Below are 25985 nucleotides of genomic sequence, written 5' to 3' on the forward strand. Positions count from 1 at the left end.
TCAATCATCACTAATGTCCTACCCACCATAAGAGCTAGGTGGCCACACGGAATGTCAAAGCACGTTTTTATTCAACAGGATAATGCAAAGCCGCACATAGCACACAATGACAATGAGTTTATGGAGGAGGCACTGAAAGATGATTTTTTTATACAACTTGTACAACAACCACCAAATTCTCCTGACATGAATGTACTAGACCTAGGTTTTTTTAGGTCAATTCAGGCTTTGCAATATCAAAAAGCAACCTACAATGTACCACAATTACTAAGTGCTGTGAATAATGCATTTGACAATTTAAGTCCACAATGTTTAAGATTTGTTTTCATAACACTACAAGCATGCATGATTGAGACCATGAAAAGGCAAGAGGTATTGACTATCATATCCCACATATGTACAAAACCAAAGCTGCTAGGGAGGGAACATTGCCTGACTATCTAAGTGTGGACAAAAAATTAGTGGTTGAATCTCTTCAATATTTATTCACAAGAATCAGTTCAGAGACAATGAATCAATTGGTGGACATGATAGGTTACCAGCAAGACAACATCACCATCACAGCAAGCCAAAACAATGAACAATAGAACCACCAGCAAGAAAACATCACCATCACAGCAAGCCAAAAAAATGAACAATAGAACAACCAGCAAGACAACATCACCATCACAGCAAGCCAAAACACTGAACAACATAACCAACAACAAGATTGAGGCACAACAGCAAGTACACTAGTAGTTAAGAATGATTTTGGGAGCAACAACAATAAACAGAACATCCAACAAATAAAACGAAGACCTATTTTGGGAAGAACAGAACAGGTTGCACAAACATCAACAACAACCTCAGTCAACATAATTTTGGGAAGAATAGAACAGGAAGCACAAACATGAACAACAACCTCAGTCAATATAATTTTGGAAAGCACAAAACAGGAAGCACAAACCCAACACAACAGCTTGAACAACAAGAACGAACACCAACCACTTACCATGTGAAGCTTAACAATCATGCATTTTTTGGACAATTTTTGAGTTCTTGAAAATGGGATGCTTCAGATCTAAACAAGTATTAAAATTTTGATGTTGTTTAAAATGAAACATTTGCACTCATGCTTACATTAATGAAAAAGGTGATTGTTTTTACAAAACTCTCAGATTGTTGTCATTTTTAGTGTGAAATCATTGAGCAAAAAAACGAACATGTTTGCGCTTGAAGTTAAGGAAAACAATCCAAACCCCAAATTTTTGTTCCTTTTTTTTAGTGGCAAAAAAAGTTGCTCTCACTTGATGATCATTGAGCAACTGAAAATAATGCATCGAAAACCCCTAAAATACAAAAATCATCATCAGATCGATTGATGGAGAACAATTAATACTTTTTCAAGTAAGGTTTTTAGATTAAGTTTCTTCTAGTAATAAAAGTGCGCGATAAAATTTGCTATACATTATTTCTTGGTTGGAGTAATAACTTATTATGGTTACATTAAATCATAATAATAATAATAATAATAATAATAATAATAATAATAATAATAATAATAATAATAATAATAATAATAATAATTATTATTATTATTATTATTATTATTATTATTATTATTATTATTATTAAAGCAAGTACAAATATTCATAATAATAACGTTAACTTAGTTTGAAACGATTGATGAAGTGCATGATATGGGGCAAATGAAGCTTCACTAGAGGTGAGAACCTTGCCTTGAACGAGTCAAGACATGGCATGAGTGTTGCTTGTTCAAAGCAACAATGTTTCAGCAATTAGTGGGACTGCTCGAGTGCGCGCTCATTCAAGCAGCTAGTGCAGGGGAGATCAGAAGCCTTTTGAAGTCAGTGCTCATTCGAGCAATGAGTTGGCTCGTTTGAGCACTGTACCTCAGATTCCTTTTTGCTCATTTTTGTCACTTGAAGAGCATTGAAAGGTTGTGTAACATCTAGTTAAATGGTATGTTTATTGTGTTGTTAATTGTCATACTAATTCTGATGGTTAATTGTTGATGTTTATTGTGCTTTATGGTGATTATATAATAATAATAATAATAATAATAACAATAATAATAATAATATATCTTCCTATGGCTTTTTCTCCCCGTGGGATTTCTATGTCGGCGGTTTTAGGCTCCTAATATTCAGAAGTATTATCTTTATAATATTTTTTCAATTTTCGAAATAATAATAATAATAATGATAATATACAACATGTATAAAATAAGATTTATTTTATAGACCAAATAAGATTACTCAAAAGATTTCTAAAATTATTGAATTAGTACATAGAGATTTGTGCGAATTTTATAGCATATCTTCATCCCATCAAATTTGCTTTTTCTTTTTTTTTTTTGCTATAAAATATATTTTCTTTTTAATTTGAAAAAATTATATTTTCTTTTTAATTTGAAAAAATTACTCAGAATAATCTAATCTTTCTTCGATTTTTCTACAATAATTTCAACTATCAATTAACCATAAATAATCTCATGTATTATGTCATTTAACCTGTGGCTATTGTCTTAGGTATTTTTTTTATTTTTGAAATCTTTTGAATAGCTGAACCCAGATTGATTGGAAGGAAGCAAGAGAAAAATATCTATAAAATTTAGATTTGTTTAGGTCTATAATTTATTATTAAAGTCCCTGGATATCTTCAAAATTTATTGCAAATTTGATTAATATTTGACCTTCTGTCTTTATTATCAAAAATTAATTTTGGAGTGTTTTGAATTTACCTTTATATATGTTAGTGGTCGTTACTGCTGACGCTAATCTGTCTTAAGGTATTGTTTTGATTTTTGAATGTTTTTTTTTTTGGCTAAATTCAGACAAATTGGAAGGAGCCGGACGAAAGTCTGGATTATTCTTAAGGTATTTTTTTTTTGGCTAAATTCAGACTAACAACATTACGAGTTAAATTACACAATACATCAGATTATTCATAGTTAATTTATAGTTTTGATTTTTGTAGAAAAATCGAAAAAAGTCTGGATTATTCTGGAGCCTATTCCCACAATATTGCGTTTTATAAAATAATTCTCACTTTACGTAAAGTGATTTGCCTAATTGAGGTTGAAAAATAAAAAAAATTCAACTTTGGTGTTCTTCAAAACATAATTCCTAAAATGATGTTCATATAATAAAATAGTTTACTAAGCTACATTTTTTTTGTTTGGTAATTCCAAACCTATAGGAGGATAAGTTGTTTTGTCAAGTAAGTATATGCGTAAACAAATTAAAAAAAATCCCACAAGTCTTACAGAAAGAGTAAAATATCTTTAAAAATACTTCTATATACAACCAAAAATCTCAATCAAGTTCAAAAGTCAAAATCAATAAAGATGTTTGTCGAAGATAGCATACCCTTGTGCTATGTTGTTAGCATCATCCTTGTGATGAAAATCAATCAAAAATAGAGATGAAAATCTAAAAATTACCTCAATTGCACATTGGAAAAAAACTCTCAATTAAAACAGTGGATTTAGACTACAGTGATTGGTATAGCCGTATAGGTGGCGGTTGTGGTGGAAAGACGGCGGTTGGCGTGGATGGTGGTTGTCATCAATCTCTTCAAGTTTCCGTCGTCAATCTTACTAATATTTAGTTTAGGGATTTGAGAAAATAAATAGGTTTGCTGTTGGAATTGAAATTAATTTAATTTTGGTCTAGTTTTGCTTGGGAGAGATTTAATAGGTTTGGACCCTTCCAAACCACAATCAAATAAAGTTAATTAATTTTTCTTTTAATGAACACTAGTTTGGGAATAAATTTTGGTGAACCCCAAATTGAAAATTTTTTTATTTTCCAACACTACTTAGGCAAATTATTCCTTTACGTAACAAAGAAATATATTTCCCTTCCAACCGTCCACGTAGGATTATATTTTTTTATTTAATGTTGTACGTTAGCAAACCGCTATCTCAAATAACGATTTATATATAAGAGAAAACCGTTATCTGATATTTGATTGTAAACAGGTGGAATTAAAAATTAAAAAAAAATACTTTGCTATCGATCAGGTTAGAACCCGCGACCAACAAACATGAGAAAGCAATTCCTGCATTCTCTTTACCCACTGCACTCACACGCTGTTAATAATACTGTGATGCCTTTTTCTTAAATAAATTATTTGGCCCATATCATTTCAGTATTTCACGGATTTTAAATTAAGCAAACCATCATTTAAACCGCCATCTCATATAACGGTTTATTAAAAGAAATAATACCAAACCATCATTTAAAAGCGATTTGATCAAAAAAATAATAAAAAAAATTATATTATGTGTACCGTCCTACATAGATGGTATTATGGGGAATAAGTTTCCTATGGATGCAAAGTGGGAAATATATTTGAGAATTGAAATATTGAGGGCAAAGACTCATTATTGTAGGTAATTTTTCCTTTGGATTTTTATTCATACATTTAACTTTTTTTTTTATCTTATCAACACATTTCTCTTAGAACATCACAATGTGATGTTTAGCAAATAACTGATAGCTGAGCTGATTGGAGTAACTAATTTGACAGCTGATTTTATGAGGTCGTTTGACTAGCTAATTTTGAACACGCTGCTAAGAACAGTTTGTTCAAAATTAGCGTATTCATATAATAAGTTATTTCAACTAGCTAATTTAAAAAACACTAAAATTAAATGATTTGACCACCCAATTATCTATGTGTTAAATAAGTAAAAATTGTCCAACAAGCTCTTTTGCCAAACACCCGTAATATTTGTTTTTGTCTCATTTTTCTTCTTTTTCCATTAGATGTTTAAGAGCAAATTTTTCCATTAAATGGTTTGACTACTCAATTATCTCACCGTATTTTTTTCGAGTTAAACTACAAAAATTTAATTTAGGGCATATAATGTTGTATTGTTGTGACATTTCATACTCCTTCACGTGTTTTGCTATATTTTTATTTTTACTTTGTCTTATGATTTTTGCTATATTTTCTTTTTTAGTCATCACGTAAACTCTTTTTAATTTTCATTCACATATTTAACTTAATTTTTTATTGATTTCCTTTACACACTTTCTCTCAATTCCCCATAAAACATGTATTTTTCTCCCTTGTCTTAAGCTACTCAAAAGTTGTACTTGTAGCAAAAGTTTGAAGCAAAGGGTGTACTATATACTAAAAGCATAATAATTTAATTAAGGAGCAGAATATAAAATATGTATAAATAAGATAGAGATAGAATTAATCCTTCTTATAAATGGTAAGAATTAAACTGCTAACACAAGAGAAGACAATAATCACTAAATCAACTCAAAATTCACATATGGAGTAAAGTTATAACTAAGTAAAAGTATTGAATTACATAAGAAAGAATTACATATGCATCAATTTTAAAAAGCATAATTGCGAATTACAGTCTAAGTATAAGATTTTAGCAAATTAAATCTCAATATTTATCTTTTACGAATTACATCAACCAAAGTATCAAAATCTACATTGTTAAGGCCAAATCACATAGTTCTAACCATTTTTGTTGTCAGAATTTTAGGTTAAATGATCAAAAATTCTGTAATTTGACCTGAACAATGTAAATTTTGATACTTTGGTAGTTGTAATTTGTAAAAAATAAACATTAGACTGTATCGCACATTGTTCTTTAAAAAATTGATCTTATTATTGATCAAAAATCTAGTACAATATTCCCAATACAAAATATGACATTGTAATGAATCATGCAATACAACCCAAACCCTAAAACAAACAAACAAAATCAAGTATTTTATTCAGAGCTACTCTTATTACATATCGTCTTTTGCTGAGACGACCTGAAAGCAAAGAGCCCATATATTTATAATTGTCCTAATTCAACAATTCAATTCATATATAAAAAATGTCTGATAGTCAAATCGTCTATCACAAAATTGTGTTTTATTCATGCATAACTCATAATTTATTAAAAAGTAGTCCAATAAAACCAATATTATTATCTATGGATGTGATCTGAAATTATATCCAAAGAATCCACCAATAAGACCAGAAAAACCTCCAACAATAGATTTTCCATCCCTAAATGGATCAGGTTTACTTAAATCAATGCATATTTGTGTACAGGCTGTTTTGCAATCTTTTACACTGTATTTCTTCATTGCCACACAATCTTTATTACATTTTTTGTTGCATACTTTTTTATCAAGAACACCTAAGGCTGTGTTTGGCATTACTGTTATAATAACCAAATTGATTAATAGAAGTAATGCAATAATTTTGTTAAAATACAAAGCCATTTTATTGATTTCTTTTTTGTTTTTTTTTTATTATTATGATAGTGATAAATGGGATGATGTGGAAATTAGGTTTTTAGGATCAATTATTATTTTAAGATCTATTTAAGCAATTAGGGTGTCTAATTTTGGAGTTTTTTTATGTCTATATGAAGAATAATCAATGTGAGGTGATTAAGCTTATGTGTCTATATGAGGAAGTCATAGTAATTCTATAGTAATTTTTATTTTTTTTTTTGATATTTTTTTCCTATTTTTGGAAGGCTTGGAATTCATTATTAGAAAGATAATATTTTAGTGCAATTAGGGAAAATGATGCCCAAATTTATTAGGTATAATTTTAAACATTTTTTATTATTTTTTGAATCCCTATCTAAAGATTTATATGGATAATTTTGAAATGAATATGTAGTTATAGTATAGCCACACTCACACTAATGAGGGCTAGTAGGACTTTTGTTGCAAAATAAACGTGTATGTCGGTATTATTGTTATAGGGGTGTTTTGCAAAATAGTTACTGGGCAATTTTAGTTTATTTTGATACAAATAGAGAGTTGGGTGAACAAATTATTCAACACTAATGTTTGGCAAATTAACTAGTTAAAGCAACTCATTGCAATGAATAAGCTGTTTTTTAATAAACTACTAATAGCAGCAAGTTTATAATCAACTGATCAAACCAGTTAACAAAATCAGTTAGTCAAATCAACTACTGTATTTAACTACCAGCTATCAATTGTTAGCCAAATACTCCTATAGTTATTATTTCAGCCCTAGATATGTATTAATCGTTCAACTTGAATGAATGTTACCCTAGAACGTATTAATTTTATTTTTTTAGCGGTGCAATACCCTTAATTGACCCAAGTTTAGTACTAATTAGAGCTTGATGAGATCAAATTAATCTTCTTAGTTGATTGACCTCTTATCTTTTACAGTTACCACGTAAAGTCGAGACTAAAGAACTGAGTTAATTCTAGTTAAGTAGCTATTAGTTGCCATATAAAAGATTTGACCTATTTAGGGCTGCCTTAGTGTTAAAGACCTGACATTTATCCAATCTTGTATAATTGAATTCCACTTTGATCTAATTTTAAAAATAAATTTATAATGAAGTAAAGACAAATGTTGCTCATTGACCGCATCCTCCTCAATGGGTATGGATTGTCGTCTTCCTTCCCTCCCCAAACCCTGCTCATAGGTCCCTATAAGCGAAATACACTAGGTATGATGATGATGATATTGACAAATGTTGATACAAGATTTAATTTTGACCTGACTCGAAACTGAAATAAAAGGTTAAAGAACCTCACTTTAATGGTGTCTTAGACAAGTCCTCCTAAAATTAGATTGTATTTCATTAATGATTTAGCAATACAATAGTGAAATAAACCTCACTAATGCTTGAGAACATACTCTCAAGCTTAAAGATCCCATCTATAATAGGGATCAATCACTCTAACACAAGAGTAACTCTCTAGGCTCCCAACCCACTTTTTCCTTATATTAGGGACCTTATATAGTCCTCTAAAATATTAGAATAAATCCTAGCAATAATATAAGACGTGACGTCCAAGAGTTTTACAATAACATAATCGCGAAATTTATTCTGCACGAACAAGCAAACATAGCACTTAAACTGTAGGGTGCATGCCTCATGATTTTACTGCCTCTTGTTCCCACAGTTGCCTCAGTTTGGGATGTTGTTGCCTCGAACAAGGTAGCCACTAAAACCCTCTTCTTGTATCTCTTTGCCTTATTTAAGGCATCCTTCAAGAAGCTCTCTTTTTGCTTCAACCAAGGTTCTAAACATGCTCATGCCCAATTGCACAACCCTCATCAGCCTTCATAGTGCATGCCAGGGTGTGAGCAATAAGGTGAATAAAATTCACCTCTATAACCAAATGATTTGGTTTTTGACACAACATTATCCCTCTGGACCAAATCTCTCATCATCAACAAATTCACCTTCTCACATCATCATCAATTTTATGGTGTAGGCACCCACAACCCACTTGCTCTAACTCCTCTTCATGAGCACCATACTTCCTCTAAGAATTTTTAAAGACATACCACTAGCCTTAAGAGAACATTCCTTTGCTCCTAATCTATTGAACATCCCTCATCATCAACAAAGACCCACCAAATCTCTCATCATCAACATATTACCATATTTTACATTTTTTCTTAGTTTAAGAAATACAATTGATTAACCAAACATTATAAGTTGTATTAAAAAGTGAATGTTTCGTTGATTATATTTTCAACAAAGATCAACACTAAGCAGACAACAGAGAATACAATTCGATTAAGTGGCTAGATCATCTAACAAAAACCTTACAATCTCTAGCACCCATGGAATAAAACTAAGATTGTTCCGTTATATAATGACCATTTTATAACAAATTTTGAGTGTACCATAATGAAAAACTAGATACGTAAAATTATGGAGTAACAACCACTATAAGTTATGCAAAACCCCTTAATAAGTCGTAACACCGTGCGAGATGCATCGGCGACATCACTCTACAATCGCAGGGACATCAATTTTTTTCTATGCTAGTGTTTATAATTCAAACTACAAAAAGAAAAGGTCTAGAGAGGTTTGTTACAATTACCATCAACTTTGTTCCATCTATTCACCACTCACCAGCACCCTTACCTGCACCTACAAATAAAACATATAATTTGCTTCCGAGTTACTACGATAGAAAACACACGTCGAGAAATGGGCTTCAAAGGACTAGATGTTGACCTACACGGTGCATAATGTTGCGAATCTCAACTAACTCTTGATTTTCCACTTGTGAGATGACCGAGGCCCCGTATCTATACCCTCGTAGTACTTGGGTTCTAGCTTTTTAGAGTTCCATACTTCCACAAAATCAGAGAACAGTTTCCGCGCAGAATCAGAGGAGAGATCCGAAAAGAATTTTCCTTTATCTTCCTTCAGCCATGTTGCAAATTCATTGTTCTTGGCAAAGTAATCATCGTTAGATATCTCTTTGATATCAGATTTCTGCGAGGGGGAAAGAAGCGTTCTGTTAGTTTGTGGAAAACAAGTCATAGGAACTCTTAGGTATCATTTGATAGACTCACTGAATTTCGGCTAGATTTGGAAACATCAGTTTTGTGCTTCTTTTCAGGCTTCTTTTCTGCAGAAGTATTCAAATTCCGTATCAGTACAATAATCAAAATTTCTTTCATCCGCACTAACAATGAAATATATCTGCTGGAACACAAATAAATAAGTATTGTTGGATCAGATGATGCAAAAGGACAAAAATAACTTGAGAAGATGATTTCTATTTTGATTAATCAAATGACTGCTCACGACTACGACAGGGTAAAGCATTGTAGAAGCCAACATCAAGAAACATATCAATAAAGTGGCTTCAAAGTTCACATGGAAGTAGTCAACATCACAAAGATCTACATAATGTGATGATAACATTTAACTCTGAGAATAATAGAACCAATAGTGTAAAGCTCAAAGTGGAATTCTCCTCTACTTCAAAAGCAATCTCAGTTATTTCGCTAAGCACTCCATTTTTACCACAAATGTAACATTGTTGAGTCCCCTTACTCAGAAGCAATTCGCACAAGTCACAAGGTAGAAGATTAAAAAATTTAGCACCTTATATTCACCAGAAATCTAATCTATTCGAAATTTTTGGGTCAGATAGCCAAAATTGAAAATTAATACGTTGACCAACCAGAAAATTAGAATCGTAACACTTCCTAAATGCTTTCTCCGTCTTATCATGAAAAAACCCCAAAACTGAAAAAAACTCAGGCGGAATATTGGTTATTCAGCACTATCATTAACAAAACTTCAAGAACAAAGTTCAATATTATCAAACACAATTTTTTGACATAGTATGTCGAATTACATATAATTCAACTTTTAAGTTAAACACAAACAGCAAGTGTGTCAAGTTACCACCAAATGCCAAACAATTAAATTGTATTACGTGGGGACCATGTTCCGAAATAAAATAACCAGAAATTATCACCTGTAATAATGAAGATCATATGTAATTTAAAAAAAAAATGAAAACAAAATTACTATCTTCTCTTTAATACTGACAAAAAGATAGCTCATCAACACGAATAACAGGATCCATTCTGGGAGTCCATACTATAGGACTCCTATGATGGGTTTCCACAATAGCAAGTTATCTTAAGCTCAATGCCATACCAGTTGTGGCTTCATGGTAATAACAAAGTTTTTTACTAGTCTAACAAGCGAAAGAAGAAAAAAGAACTGTATGATCAAGAGGCTTCTAAGATGTCTTAATTGCTTTGTTGAAGGTATTTAAACATTATAAAGAGGATTAATGGATACAAATTGACAGGAAACAAAAAAATCTATCGAAATACCAAAATCTGAGCATCAACCATAGAATATGCAACTCTGTACAATTCATCTTTTATAAAAATTTAAATATTCAATAAAATGCTTTTTAATCAATAAAATTCAATTTGCATCAGAAAAGATCAATTTCATTAAGTCATATATCAGTTGTAACCAGCAAAAATTAGTAATTCATTACTATCAGTAAAAGTAGTTTTTTCATCAATGAACACCAGAGAATCAACAAAAACAAGTTTTATCTGTAAAGATAGCCAACTCCAGTAAATAAACAAACATTGTAGAATAGAAAAAAGAGTTGGACTCATGCCCCTTCTTTGCCCCCTTCCTATATATACACCGATTTGCAATTTAAATCTGTGCCAAGCAAATTGATTTATCATCAGATGGTCCTATGTATCTAAAAGCAGGCAACAATAGTGAAAATTGTTTGTAGAGGAAAACCATTTCCTTCCTTCCACTCTCTAGAGCTGAAACCTTTTTCTCCATGGCTAACCCCAAAGTTAATGTTTTGACAAATGACAATTGAGTTTCCAGTAATTGCTTGGTGTTTTTGCTGTCAAGTTACAATCCTGAAAAGCATCTTCCTTGCTATAACGCAGATACCTATGCAAGACCAAAAATATTACCCTCTCATCGCCTTTTTTGTCTACGGTCCACTACCCTTCTGCATTCTACCACTCTCTACCACTGGTGGTGGTTGATAAGTTTCTATCACTTCCGCCATTAGAATTCAATTATCCATAGTGCTCACCTTAAGCCTTCAGGACATTGAGATTTGGCTTCAATTTGTTTTGGCTGGAAATAAGTTCTCGTATCTATTTATTTCGACTACAAGTCAGTGATTTGGTGAAGTAAAGATTTCAAGGTTCTAAATGGTGATACATCGCACAATCTTGGTTTTCCTTAAGCTTTTGCAAATAAAGACTTTGTACTTCTTTGAACAAAATGTATTTCACGAATATTATGTGATGCGTCTTCAGTTGCTGGTAGGTGCCGAATTGGCATTGCTTTTTCTTTAATTTTTGATTAAACAAGCTCTATGAGGTCTTGACTTCATGTAATATAAATTATTTGTTCAACAGGACAATTCACAGAGTTCAATACAAAGTGGATTGTGGCAAAGCTAGTATTCTTTACACTTTATGCAACTTGAAGTAGTTATATTCCATCACAAGGATCATTCATCTTGACTGTCTAAATCATCATCATAATCATCCGACCCAATTGCTCCCGCTCATAGAAAACTAAGGACAGGGTCTGGGGAGGGAAAGACGACGTCAACTCATACCCATAAAGGAGAGCGCGGCCAAAGGAGTCCCCCGGCTCGAAATAAAATTTAAAACATTATGTTGTCTGGCTAATTCTATGGGATTGCATTAAATTGCCATTATTATGAGTCAAATCGTTGGGCTTTCAGAAAATATCGTTAGAAGATTGAGATGGTTGATGCATATGTTAAGATAAATGAGTGGACACACCCTAAAGAATAGAATCCAAAGTTTTTAGGATCGAGATTTTACTTGAAATCGTTCTAAAAGGTAGGATCAAATTGTAGAAACGTACGATCCTACAAATAAACCTGAATTTGCTAAAATATTTAGTACCTAAAATCAATATACATTTTAAAAAGTTTAGATTTGTAAAATAAAACTTCTTTGACTTTATTTTAATGAATGAAACGAAAAAAACTTTTAATAATCAATTTAAAACTCCATATTGATAAAACTTGACTTTTTAAAATTATGATTATAGAATATTTCAAATATATGTGTGTACGTAAAAGAAAATTGAAAGATGGAAAATAACAAAAGTCAATAACAACTGAGATCAAATTTAATAAATCAGATTGTGGGATCGTAAAATTGTACAAAAGAATTGTAGGATCGTAGAACAAAAATGCAATTTCAATAACAATGATAAAATCCAAAACGAAAATGTAAGAAAGGGTCTTGGGGCCGTAAGTATCAAAGACAAAATGAGATCATAAATTCTGTTTTGGTGGTCATGTGCAAGGAAGACCGAAAAAATATCAATTAAAAAATGAAAGGTGGAAACTTTGAGAAACTCAAAAGAAATAAAGAAAATCGGAAAATGGTCTCAAGAGTGAAAAATTAAATGAAGAATTGTGATCAGTATGAATATGTGACAATAGATACAAATGAATGGTAAAAGAGAATATATGTGAATGATCATTGATTGTAGTTTAATCCCAAACCCAACAGAAAAAACTTAATCCCAAACCCAAATAAAAATGAAGCTCGACCAAGACCTTAAGAGAACATTTTCTAGGTTTAATCGGTGATCAACGCTCACTTTTGCCCGCGATCAGAGCCAAATGGAACAGATCAGGACATACAGCAAAAGGTGTAAAATATATCAGGTTGTTTGGTGGTGCAAGCGGCAAAAGTGGTAGGCTGGTAGCATTTGGGTGCGGAACGGTCCATGACATTATGGTTTGTGCAGCAATGGAAACACAGAGGCAGCTGAACAGCAAACGATATAAACAGCAATAATTATAATACAGCCAGAAAAAAAAAAGTTTTCACATTTTGGAGGGTAATAGACTACAAGTGTAAGTTCTGAGCAGTCATTGAAGTTGTGATTGCATAATCCAAAAGTGGAACATAATCAACATAGAGAAACACCAAAATTTTCAGCCAGCAATGACCAATAACAACAGTCAAACCAGTTACAACATCCTAGTAGAGCAAATAAGGGAATAGGGAAGGTGTCGAATACGATAATCTAAAACTTCGTTATTTTCCAGCAAAACAACCGTTTTCAATGAAGTTGATGCTAGACCTAAAATCGCAACAAAGAAACACCAATCTAAATCGAATGCTAGTTAACTATTTAGGATCAAATTCTAGATAACTACTCAGGATCAAATTCTAGATAACTACCTAGGATCATATTCTAGTTAATTATTTAGTATTCATTCAATAGCATCAAAGTTATTGGGTATCACCTTTCAAAAGATGGGGTTAATTCTACTATTCTAATTAACCATTACTTTCAATTCATTCAATCAAAAACTACTTGAGTTGCACAAAATATTCAATAGCATTATGATTAATTCATTCATCTCACAAAATTATAAACCCTACTAGAAAAATCAACAAATACCCATCAATAAATTTGATAAACCCAACACATCTACTTATTAGATAGAAATAGGTTTGAAGTAGAAAGCAAGTAAATTACCTTTCCCAGAATGGCGTTTGGAATGCTTGCTATGATGAGATTTATCTTTCTTGTCTCTTTTCCTGCTACCTTCTCCATAATCATCATGAGTTTTGTGCCTTTTGGCATGAATTTCATCTGCAAAATTACCACAATTAACAAGTAATAAACCCTAAACAAATTTGAAATGAAATTTAGTGAAGAAACTGAAAATTGTAGGGTGGAAAAAACAACCTTCAGACTGAGAACCAACACTCCTTTTCTTACTTTTCTCCGTAGATTTTCTATCGCTACCCATTGTAATGAAGCAAAAGTACGATGCCAGTCGACTCGATTCGATCTCAAATGTGAAGGCTGAAGGTATTAGAGAGCTTCAAATTATCAAATCAGCTTTAGAATTTTACAAATTATCCAACCGATTGTGCAATTCTTCACTAATTCGCGTGGGTTCTACTGTCTACTCTGACTCTCTGTCGTGTTTTGTTATATTTTCCATTTTGAACCGGAAAAATCGTGTTTTATAATGCCTTCTGACTCTAAATATCAATTTTAATAGATTATAATATAACTATAATAATTATAATATCAATTTTAATAAATTATATTATTAACTCCAAAAAGGTATGATACGAACTCTAAATATCAACTTTAGTATCTTATAACAACAACTCCAAATACCAACTTTAATTGGTTAGATAACACTAATTTCAATAGGTTATAACACCAACTTTAATAGGTTATAACATCAACTCTAAATAGGGTGAAACGCGCGCATCAGTTTTAGGTTTTTGTCTTTTTTAATTGTTGGGCGACGCCTGAAAGTCGTCTCTTATAAAGACTCTTTCAGAAGAGGCGTTATAAAAATAAAGCCAAATGAATGATATTTTCTTAGTTCCATTATACTTGTGACATTTTGCTTTATAAAATACATTCAATGTGTTAATTTGGTCATTTATATCTTGAGTTTTCATAACTAAAAATTTTAAAAATTTAATATATTGAAAATATGTGACATAACAATTCAAACGAGATCGCACTTAACTATATTTTTCTTATTCATTAGCCACAAAATACTATAAAATAAGTTTGAATAACGAATAGTATTTAAAATACTTGCTAAAATACTTGCGAAGCAAGTATATCAGACCCAAAATAGTATTTTACAATAAAATATAGAAAAGAAAACATCTGGTCTTGGATGAGACGACCTTATAATGAGACCGTCAATTTGCGTCGGGCCAATTCGCGCGTGTAACAACCTCATATGTTTTCTCTTGTTTAATCCATTTTCTGAGTATTTTCAATTTTAATCTTATAGGTATCAATTTTGACCTTAAAGGTATTAATTTCAATTTAAAATAAAACTTTAAACAGATCAGTTAAAATAAAAAAAAATTAATTTATGACCTATTAGTGATGAATTTTGACGTTAAACTGATCAATTTCTACCTAAATATTGTTCTGTTTCACAATTTGAGAAGGAAGTTAATAAAATGACATTATTTTATCATTCTATAGATAAATTTCAAACAACAAAAGAATTGTCAATAACGCTATCAACAATAATGTTAAAACATTGTACAATATTAATACTCTTATTCAATGCCACATGATGGTTCTAATGGAACATAAGAGTACTTGTACTCTTTAATTATCGATCAATAATAGTAATATTACTCCTTCCTCAACACGTTTATATATATTTGTAAATAGTTCAAATTAAATATGTTAATAGCTAAATTATGACATATAAATTGACAATTGATGTTTTATGATCTAACTCAATTTTGAACGTATAAGCTTCAATTATCGTTTTCAAAATAAGTATTCAAAGTCTATAAAGATATCGTATAGGTTTTTGTTCAATTGAATATGTTAATAGTTAAATTATGACATATAATTTAACAAGGATGTTTTATAATCTAATTCAATTTTGAACTTCTAATTTTTAATTATCATTTTAAAAATAAGTATTCAAATTGTATAGATATATTGTATAGCATTTAGTTCAAATTTAATATGTTAACAATTTTAACACTATTATTGATAGTTTTATTGATAATTTATTTGTTGTATGAAATTCATCCATAGAATGATAGTATCATACCATTTTATAAAACTTCGTTCTGAAATGTGAAACAAAACCATATATTAGGTAGATGCATATCAAATTGATCACTTATAGGTCCAAATTGAAACTTTTTATTTTAATTGATCTGTTTAAGTATTACTTTACGTTGAAACAGATAGCTTTAAGGTCAAAATTAATAGATGCATAGAAAATGAAAAAAAAACGAGGGAAAGTGTGTGATGTTGTTACATGCGCGAATTGGGCTGGCCCAAAATGACGGTCTCATAATGCGACCGTCTCGTCCAAGTTTTGGTGTAAATGTTTTATTTAAAAATAATTAATTAGGGCAATCCAATATTAAGCCGTCTCACCATAAAACTGTCTTAATTAAGATTTTGTCTACAAACAATTATATTGTTTGAGCGTTTGTTGTCAATAAATTTTGTAATTTTAAACTCAACATTATATATAAATTTAATAGCTCTTATTTAAATTTATCGTTTGAGAAATTAAATAAAATTAAGTTGAAAAAATATATCCGTAGTTCCTTATGCTCATTTGTTTAACGTATGTTATTAGAACTAATAACATTGATAAATGAGGGTTTAACAACTAAAATTGCTTAGGCGATGTTGGTTTAAAATTGATCTTTGAGATAAATCAGTTCTAAGCTGAAACAAGTGCCAAAAGTGGGCCATAGAACCATAGAGGCGACTACATTCATGATCACAAGCCATATCTACATAGATCACTAATAGAAAGATTAGATACATTTATCGTTTTAATCCAATTGTACAAACAATACAACTCATGATTCCCTACGGCGCAACGACCTATACGTAGTCATAGTCATCAACCTAGTGTCCTGCAAAAACGTCAGAGTCTATAGAGTGACAAAAATGTCCTAACAACAGTTATTTGCTCTTCGTTTGTTGAACAGGAAACTGCTCTTCTGGTTGTCTAATCCATAGATAGTTCGAAGCTTCAAGCCACTTGGGATGGACTAAAAATTTTCCATTCTGAAATGCCCAACGTGATTTCTCGGTTCCTGCATCTGTCGACACAATATGTGTAACAGAAGAGTCGACTTCAACTGAGCACGTTGCTCCAAGCTGTTCAGCCATCTTCCAAAGGTGATGATGAGCGGCTTGGAATTTCATTGGAAAAACACGACTAAAGGCGATCTTGCAACCTTTGAGGATTTCCTTTCGTATTTGTTTGAGCACCTGCACCATCATGTTCATATAGCTTAATTCATTGATAAAGATACTGGAAAACCAATTTCATTCGTCACAATCAAAACTCCCAACAAACATGTATGATGCATGACAATTAAATACTTCACCATTAGTCTTGACAATGCATGAGATCAAGGAATAAGAGTCCAAAGGTGTCACATGAGATATTAGAGATGGAAAGACAACTATTCACCACCAAATACAATGTTCAAAAAGGTATTGTAAGAACTTTTAGGGGTAGTTATGTGGTACAACCACCTCCCTCTTCCCCCCTTTTCACTTGATTCAGTTATTTTGAACCAGTGTAACATTATTCGCAAGCTAATTCGCTTTTTGAATTTGTGATTCGTTCAAATTTGCCCAAGAATAGCCAAAACCGATCACAATTCTTTTTTTCGATTCACGAGGAGATTAGCAAATCATGTGACAGTGCTTTGAACTCTTAGGCTGATTAGTATTGCCAACACAACAAAAGCACTTTAATCAATTCATGCCTACACAAAACCAATAATACATTGGTTTATTTTAAGAGTTTTAAAAGTGTGTGTGTGAGAGAGCGAAAGAGACGAATTAACAAATAACAATTACAAATGAGTGAAATCATAACTGTGCTTTGATATCCTAATAAACAGTATTAATAGTAGATCATTTTGGGCTTTAGCGGTTTTGCCCTTCTAGATCACATGGATAACAACTCCTAGTTGTTTTCATATTTTTACGAGCATTTGTAAAATGCATAATGAGAACCCAGAAACACCAAGGATGACAAGATTCACAATTTTACATTTCCTATCTCCCCCACAACTTGAGAACATATTTATTCAGATGTTGATCAACCTTCGTAAAAAATGACTGCACAGGTTAACAAAATAAAGGTATATCCTACAAACATATTTTAAAAAATCACGAATTTCATCAAAACAGACATTCAAAATGTTGAAAACTGGTATAGTTGGAGATAAGAGAGAGCTGTGACAACGCAAGCGCAAAAACTCTGCCAGAATCACATAATAGCAAGAAATAACAAAGATTCACCTGTCTTACGTCTCTAGCAGCAAAGTCATTTTCATGCTCCTGTAGAGAAATTGCATGTCAATAAGCACATCTAAGTAGAAAAAAAAGTTATCATAGCCAATAAAAGATGTCAACTAACAGGATCAAAGAACAAGCCGTGAATCTTCTTAAGAACTCCAAGAACTGTTGCAAGTGATCCATCTGCCTCATTCTCATCACTTTTCAACTCAGATAAAGACTTGCAATGAAAACCAAACTGCCGACAACTAGAAGAGAAGTAGTGATATCTTTCCATCAATATCAAATTGTCTTTGTGCTTTTGCCAAACCTAAGATTACATGCAAAATGTTCGGGATTCAAAATACACAAATTTTCAAAAGTTACTAATTTACATGCACAAAAATTGCCATATACTCCTTCCGTCCCATTAAATTTGCAGCATTTTCCATTTTGGTCCGTCTCATTTAATTTGCATCATTTCTATCTTTGGGTGATGGTCCATCACTTACTTTTAATCTCATCCATACATTTTAGTTTTCTTTTAATTTCATCCATACAATTCTCTCTCTCTTCATTTATTACCACATTCTTAAAAAACTATCCTCTTTCTCTTGGATGCAAATCAAAGAGAACAAAGAGAGTAGCTTTTAACAAACACAAGGAGTTAAACACCAAAAAGAATGACATAATAATTTGTAAATAAATGATATATTATCAAGAAACAATGTCCAGACATTTTATGCCAAACTCAGCTGGGTATAAGAGAACCGGAATTTTTGAATTTTAGTAAGAGCAGAGAGCACACTTACGGCTTCTGTGTCATCAAGTATCAAAACAGCACTCTCTACACCCAGTACCACATCTAGACCCTTTTGGTGTCTTTGAGTGCAATCAGCTTGGGAAATTACTCTTGAATTAAAATACAAACCTCCAGGATCAAGAAGATTCGCCATTTCTAAGGCATAATGGCGTTCTCCCATGGTATAAATGTACATTTCAAACATGTTACTTGCTTCTTGCAGGAATGTTCGAATGAATGGCCTTAGCTTGGTCATCATGCGAATCATATCCAGTCGAAATAAACTTCCCTTTGAAATATCTGACATATGCAATGTACATGCATTAGATGAGAACAAAAGTATACAAACACCCCAACAGCTAAAATAGTTTGAGAAACGATTGAAGCCAAAAGAGCACACAAGGAGGTGGAGGAGAGCAATAGGGATTAGAACTAAGGATAAATGGACGCTGACTTTGAAATATCACAAGCATCATTCCGAATGATAAACATCAAGGTTATTTGAGGAATAGGAAAGGGAGGAAATAATAATTCACTCATTTACATTTTTAAGGCCTCTCAAAATTTAATATTTTCTTACCTATATCAGTTTCTTAGGGTCAAGACTCAAGAATAAAGAGTCTTAAGTTTAGAAAAATTACAGGCTATTCGTATAAGCATTCAATAAGGAACAAAAACAGAAACCATGCAGCCGGGTATAACAAATTTAGGATCCACGGTCATTCTACCCCAAAGTACTATGACAAAAAACGTTTGCCACATCTTAGCAAGTACCACAAGTCTTTCTGGAAATTATACCAGTTACTTTGGCTCATCCCCCAAAACTAATCAATTTATTATCAATTGATGTTATCTTAAGTTTCGATTAAAGAATTCTGCTGGGACATTTTTTTCAACAATGACAAAGCCTTAATCCTAGCAATATAGGATTGGCTTCATAAACCAAGACAAATGAACTATATAGTAGATTAGTAGTTAAATGCAAACATAGAAAGACCACAGTGCAAAGGAACAACTATGAAACAATCTGATAAGCAGAGAAATGTTGAGAAAAGTCAATAATCAAGATACATTCAATACCCAATGAACAAATAGATTAAACGGTCAGTACTAAAACTCCAGGACAAGAAACAAAAAGGCCTAAATTATTTTCCAAAACAACAATAAAGTAAATATCAGTTGAAATATAACAAAAACCAGACATTATAAACATCCTGAAAATACTCAGCCCCCCACGCACAAAAAAAAATTCTTTAAAAAGTCCTATGGAAGAACTTGCACGGCTACTATGATGGATATGTTCCGCAACAGAAAAGACAAAGGAGCAGAAAGCAAGAAACAGAGAAAAAAAAAGTTCCTTCAAGTGTTAAATGGAAAAGCCCTTTATTGAACAGGATCTAAAGCAAGCGAAATGATTACTCTAAAACTTTGTTGGTCAGAGGATTACAAAAATTAATAGGCCTAAGACTGTAGGACAGCTGAAGCTATAAGATATGCGAATAGTTCAAAAAGGTTTTATCAAATTCATCTAACTTCATGTTATGTTTATATAAGCTATAGTCTATTATTGAAAAGCATTGCAAAATTCTAATAGGCTTAAAAAGTCCACAAGTTTGCTAACATCATCCACGACAAATTACAAATAGAAGGGGGCATATTTACAACACATGGTACTAAAAAATTGATCTTAACACTAAATAAATTACATAGAAACTTGTTGAGGTGTCAATTGCCCTCTAAAAGCAAAGTCCCACTAGTGATCAAAGAAAAGGAGGCCACTACCAAACATTTCTAATTCAGTAGAAGTATATGTACTTACAATACAATATAAAAATAAAATGCATGGATTTACCTTCAAAAGAGTCTGTCTGACTCATTAAATAGTCTTCTTCTGAACTCAAATCATCCAGTCGAGTTGAGTTAAGCAATGTATGATCCAAATCAAGGACTAAATAGAGTTTCTTATGGCGTAGCAAAGTCCTCACATCAGCATCGCGTAACCGAGAGATCTCATCACTACCCAACCTCAAGTCCTGTAATTGCAATTTCTGGCGACATCAAATTCCTACAAACCTTTTTTTTAGGGGGTGGATAGATTGATAAAACATCTCTCCAATTGTATTTCTAACAATTAAAAGAATACATTTATTTTTCAACAATGATACATGCAACAAACATAAACATAGAAATAAAGCATTCAGATCTATTCAATCAATCACTAGAAGGAAATCACAAAGCTCACAAAATTATGCATAACAGACGATTATCTACTCCATGTATCTAACAATACATTTTAACCCATTAAAAACAGTGAAGCATGAGCATTTATAAATAAAAAGGCCTAGGCCCTCTTTTTGTATAGCATTGTAGTTTATCACTATCTGTTTAGGGGTAAAAGTGAAGAAACATGTCTTGTGCACTAGGTTCATCAACTAACTTGGTTAAAATACGTGTACCTTATGGATGTATCCAAATGCAACACCAGCTCCAACTCTAGCTCCATCGTCCATTCGCTTTCCACAGCCAATACACATATCTTTCAAGAAACCAGGATGTGTACATGACTCCTTTATAGGTTTGTCTGAATAAAATTGAGTATTAATACAAACAAAACCTCAAATAACAAGTGCTGAAGAACACCCACAAAACTGCATTTAACAATCAATATAAAAGTACTAATAGACGTGAAGACATATCTAATGTTCTATTAAAGTAAAAAGTTGATGTCAGAAGGCCTTGAAAACAAAACATGTGGCCTTACATATATTATTGTTCGTGATTTGGTGACTCGAACTGAGTCTAAGGCACAAGAAGAATCAAAGATAGGGATGTTCCAGAGGGCAAACGCCGAGTCGGCGTTTGCGGGGGAAGAGCTCAAGCTGCTGGATTGAGGGCATTTTCCAGAGCCAAACACCGAGTCAGCTTTCATATATGTCTAGAGTTGGCTATTTGATGTATGTTATGGTGTGTACGAGACCGGATATTGCGCATGCTGTTAGTGTGGTTAGCTGGTTTATCGCTCGACCTGGCAAGGAGCACTGCCAAGGAGTGAAGAGGATATTTCACTACTTGAGAGGGACATTAATATTAAGCTTGTGTATGGGAATGATAAAGAGTGCTTGTTCACCAAATATTCTTATTTGGATTATGCAGCTGACGTAGATACCAAAAGGTCCGTGACTAGTTACGTGTTTACTTTAGGCGGTTCTATAGTGAGTTTACAAGTCTACGTTACAGGCTTCAGTGGCGTTGTCTACAGCTAGTATATTGTTCAAAGGTGTTGTGGGTGAACCGGTTATTCCTCAAGAGGTTGCAACGGTGTATTGTGATAATTTGAGAGCTATTTGCTTAGCAAAGGATCACGTACATCATAATCGAACGAAACACATTGATGTCAGATATCATTTTCTGCATACTAACAAGAGGGTTAAGGTGAAGAAGATTGGGACTGCTCCAGCTAATTTCTTCACCAAGCATGTTCCGTTAAGTTTAAACATTGCGTAGACTTCTTAAAATTGACTACTATATTATGTAGGCCCTTTAAGGCAATGTTGGGAAAACTTCAAGAGGTGTGTTGGTCCCAAGGTGGAGCTTGCCTCATGAATTCATGATTCAGGTGGAACATTATGAGTGATTTACTTGGTGACAAGTCTGTGATAAGTCTTGGTTGGAGACTTTATGGGATGCTTGGCTTATGCATGAGCTTTGCACCGGTAGAGGCCGGAGATGTAGTTTTTAACCATGGAGTTTGATGGGTTCTTGCTAAATACGAGTTCTCATCAAGGTGGAGACTGTTGGTGTTTTAGTGACTCGAACTAAGTCTAAGGTACAAGAAGATGAATCAAAGATGGGCATGTTTTAGAGAGCAAACGCCGAGTCGGCGTTTGGGGGGGGAGGAGCTCAAGACGAGTTAGTGTTAGTGTTTGTGCGAGATTGAAGGCATTTTCCAGAGCCAAACGCCAAGTTGGCTTTCCTGGTGATTTGGGAAAAGCCGACTCGGCTTTCAGTGCTAATCTTGAAGTGCGTCTTCCAAAAGAGAACGTCGAGTCGCGTTTCTTGGACCAAGGGAAACGCCAACTCGGCTTTTAGTGCATGTAGACAGTTTTCTTGATTTTTTTAGCGGTTATTCGTGTATTATGTAACCTAATTTCTTTTCATGAGAGGTTTACTTTATAAACCTGTCTCTAATTAGGGTTAGGGAGAAAAGAAACACAAGAGAGAAGTGAGCTGCCATAAGAGACTTTTCAAAGATTCATCTAGTAATCTTCCTGTTTAATAGTGAAATTAAAGTTCTAAGTCCTTGTGGACATAGCTACCGCGTTTATAGTGAACCACGTTGAATTCCCGTATGTTTTTTATTGTTGCTCTTGGATCTTTTATTGTTTCCTTATTGTTTTTGGGTAATTGCTTTCGTTGCCTGCACAACAATTACCTATGTAGAAAGTAGAGGCCAAAATAATGATGTGAGAAGCAAACCTAAAGCAGAAGCATCGAGTCCACTGGAATTTGAATCATCAAGCTGCACACCATTGTCCATTTCCAATATCGTTCGTCTTTTCTTCCTAAAAGAGTAATAAATACCATTTAGACAAACTAAATAGACATTATTGCTATGTGATACAAAGGGTAATTTATTCAACAGTTAATGCCGCAAATTTATTCAACAAGTCAAATTCCATCCGTCTATTTCAACATAGCAAAACCATTACAGCCAAAAATCTAAATCAAACATTACAAGCACAGACGCAGAGCTTCCAAAAAAGTATATGTTACATTATTACCTTGCATCTGCTTCAGCAACAATATCTTCATCATCATCACTTGAACCTTGATCTGGGGATTTATCAGAAGACCCAGAATCTAACTCAGCATCAAGTAGTGCCGCAAAATCATCGCTACTCGATGAATTTACTGGGGAATCATTGTCAACACTCATCTGCAAGCGTTAAAACTAAAAATCAAACAGCATAACAAAAGAATCAAACAAAAAATTGTACATAACATTAACTATCATACAAATAATAACTGACGGGGCTTAAAAAGTGTTGATGTAATACCCCTAATTTTAATTACCAAACTTTTTGGTTTCGAGATCAAGGTTACTTAATTAATTTGTAAGATTTAACTCCAAAGGACACTAAATTTATTTTGGGAAAGAGTGTACCTCTAATAGAAGGGAAGAGAAGAGGAAAACGGGTTGAGGAGGTGTTGGTGATCACGGTGCTGTACACAACGGCTACGACGCATGAGATAGACGTACGGGAAGTAAGGCTGCCGGGATGGTTACTGCAGGTGTTTATGGCGGATGGCGGATGGCGGTGTAAAACTGGTAGCTATAGGTGCGCAATTGCAACAATGGAGGTTAGGGTTTTTGTGCAATTGGATTTTAAAATTGCAGATTTAACGTGCAACGTAGGGATGAAGGGAGATAATGAAAGTGGCTCTCCGTTATTTTACGTAAAAGTTTTTTTCATTTGAAAAGTGGAATTTCAAGTTTTTTTTTTCATTTGAAAAGTGGAATTTATTTATTTATCATATTATAGGATATGATGAACGAATAATAATATAAGAGGACTACATAAAAACTTATTAATATATTAAGCTTCTTTATAAAAAAATATTTTCAAAATAAGCATTTGGCAAAAGTTATATCTAAAATAAAATATGTGAACTGCAACTTTATAAAATTTATCCTTTAATCAAGTCGTGAAACTTCTATTACTTAGCACCCTAGTGGGTGCTCTCTATTTAAGTCATCAAACTTGAATTCGATGTCTTACATCTTCATCAACCTCTCTATTACTGTAGATTACTAATCCTAAATATTTAAGTTCATTGATATTTGTCATCACCTTTTTCCTTATGTCATCACCTTTTTTATTAAAATTTTAATGTTGCCAAGTCATTTATCTATGTCTTTCCTCTAAAATAAACTCTGTCAACTCAATTTCAACATTAAAATAATATGAACGGTAAATACAACCCCAAAAGTATTGAATTGAGCAATGATTTTAAGTTTTTCAATAACATTTTGTAATTTTTATAAAAAAATTACAAGTCGCACGTTCTTTGCGACTTGACTTATGTCAAGGTGCACAATTTGTTCGACTTGTTTTTTTAATAAATGTTTTTAAAATTTAATTGATTTAAAAATATTTGGAGGATATCTTAGAGAATTTGGTAATAAAGAAGTACATTATTCTACAAGATTTATTACAGATAGACAATTTGAATCAGTAGATGAATTGCATGCTTGTACGGGCGAGATATCTAATTACTATTGGTTTTCATTTTACTCGTGCATCTTATACGCAAAAGAAGGGTCATTTTGCAACGAGATTTTATCTACAATGTCATCAATATAGCAAATTTAACGGTTCATTTGTATGACTTAGAAAATGCTGCTCGGCCATGATTAAGCACTAGGGAATGTGGTTATCAATTTATGATTATTTGATATTGTTGTAAAGCTAGAAAAATGGTCATGGAAGGTCAGAGTGGGTCCTGATCCAGGTCAACCATCGATTTACATATATGGTCCTGTTCAAGCAAGTAGGGTGCCAACTTACATTTGAGATCATATCAGACGAATTCGTTTGCGTAGTAAAATTCATTGTTTCTAAGCTTTCAACTCAAGTAAGTTGACGTTTTAATGTAGATTTAACATGAGGAGGTTGATGGAAAAGTGAGAGCACCGCTAAGTCACTGTAATTTATTTATGTTTAAAGTAAAATACAAATAAACCGCTAAATGACTTAGTAATTTATTCATTATTTTTATGATTTGAGTAAAATACAAAACCACGTATAAGAACGTGAACAAATACAACTAATACATCCTAATGCCACCAATAGATGTATCATCTCAACAATCAACAAACAACTCAAGTAAATCAAACATACCACAAAAGACATAAAATGCAACTTAAACTTGCCTATTTTGGTAGTTTTGAGATCTCAAAAGTCAAAACGAGCATTGTCATTGCATATAGAAGGTGCCTACTACATATTCTAACAAACAAACAAGTGCAACGAAACATATGATAAACTT

At 32.5% G+C, this 25985-nt stretch overlaps 3 protein-coding genes across 7 annotated transcripts in view; 1 reads left to right on the forward strand and 2 right to left on the reverse strand.

Annotated features, from left to right (window-relative positions):
- Positions 1 to 1042, forward strand: part of LOC130802517 (uncharacterized) — a 1796-nt gene extending 754 nt beyond the window's left edge. The window contains exons 3-5 of the mRNA XM_057666532.1: positions 79 to 372; positions 535 to 726; positions 812 to 1042. Coding sequence (XP_057522515.1) covers positions 79 to 372; positions 535 to 726; positions 812 to 1042 — 717 coding nt within the window. The remainder of the gene's footprint in view (positions 1 to 78; positions 373 to 534; positions 727 to 811) is intronic.
- Positions 1043 to 8720: 7678 nt separating this feature from the next.
- LOC130802898 (style cell-cycle inhibitor 1-A) lies at positions 8721 to 14288 on the reverse strand. Of its 5 annotated transcripts, none has more exons than XM_057667009.1 (5): positions 14048 to 14288; positions 13835 to 13951; positions 9352 to 9407; positions 9012 to 9271; positions 8721 to 8914 (listed from the first exon to the last, which is right to left on the reverse strand). In XM_057667009.1, exons 1-4 carry the CDS (start codon positions 14109 to 14111, stop codon positions 9038 to 9040), a joined length of 471 nt encoding a protein of 156 aa, XP_057522992.1. In that variant the 5' UTR covers positions 14112 to 14288; the 3' UTR covers positions 8721 to 8914; positions 9012 to 9037. The 5 variants fall into 5 exon arrangements, with proteins under 5 accessions (XP_057522992.1, XP_057522989.1, XP_057522991.1 ...); XM_057667006.1 differs by having other exon boundaries at positions 8721 to 8920; XM_057667008.1 differs by having other exon boundaries at positions 9008 to 9271.
- Positions 14289 to 16603: 2315 nt separating this feature from the next.
- On the reverse strand, positions 16604 to 24415 carry LOC130802900 (RNA polymerase II C-terminal domain phosphatase-like 4). The gene is made up of 9 exons (XM_057667010.1): positions 24100 to 24415; positions 23717 to 23871; positions 23412 to 23497; positions 21392 to 21516; positions 20788 to 20968; positions 18946 to 19235; positions 18276 to 18464; positions 18158 to 18196; positions 16604 to 17110 (listed from the first exon to the last, which is right to left on the reverse strand). The coding sequence occupies exons 2-9, from the start codon at positions 23869 to 23871 to the stop codon at positions 16799 to 16801; spliced, it is 1377 nt and encodes a 458-aa protein (XP_057522993.1). The 5' UTR covers positions 24100 to 24415; the 3' UTR covers positions 16604 to 16798.
- Positions 24416 to 25985: the final 1570 nt, after the last annotated feature.

Source organism: Amaranthus tricolor, chromosome 16, assembly GCF_026212465.1.
Source record: "Amaranthus tricolor cultivar Red isolate AtriRed21 chromosome 16, ASM2621246v1, whole genome shotgun sequence".
Classification (NCBI taxonomy): domain Eukaryota; kingdom Viridiplantae; phylum Streptophyta; class Magnoliopsida; order Caryophyllales; family Amaranthaceae; genus Amaranthus; species Amaranthus tricolor.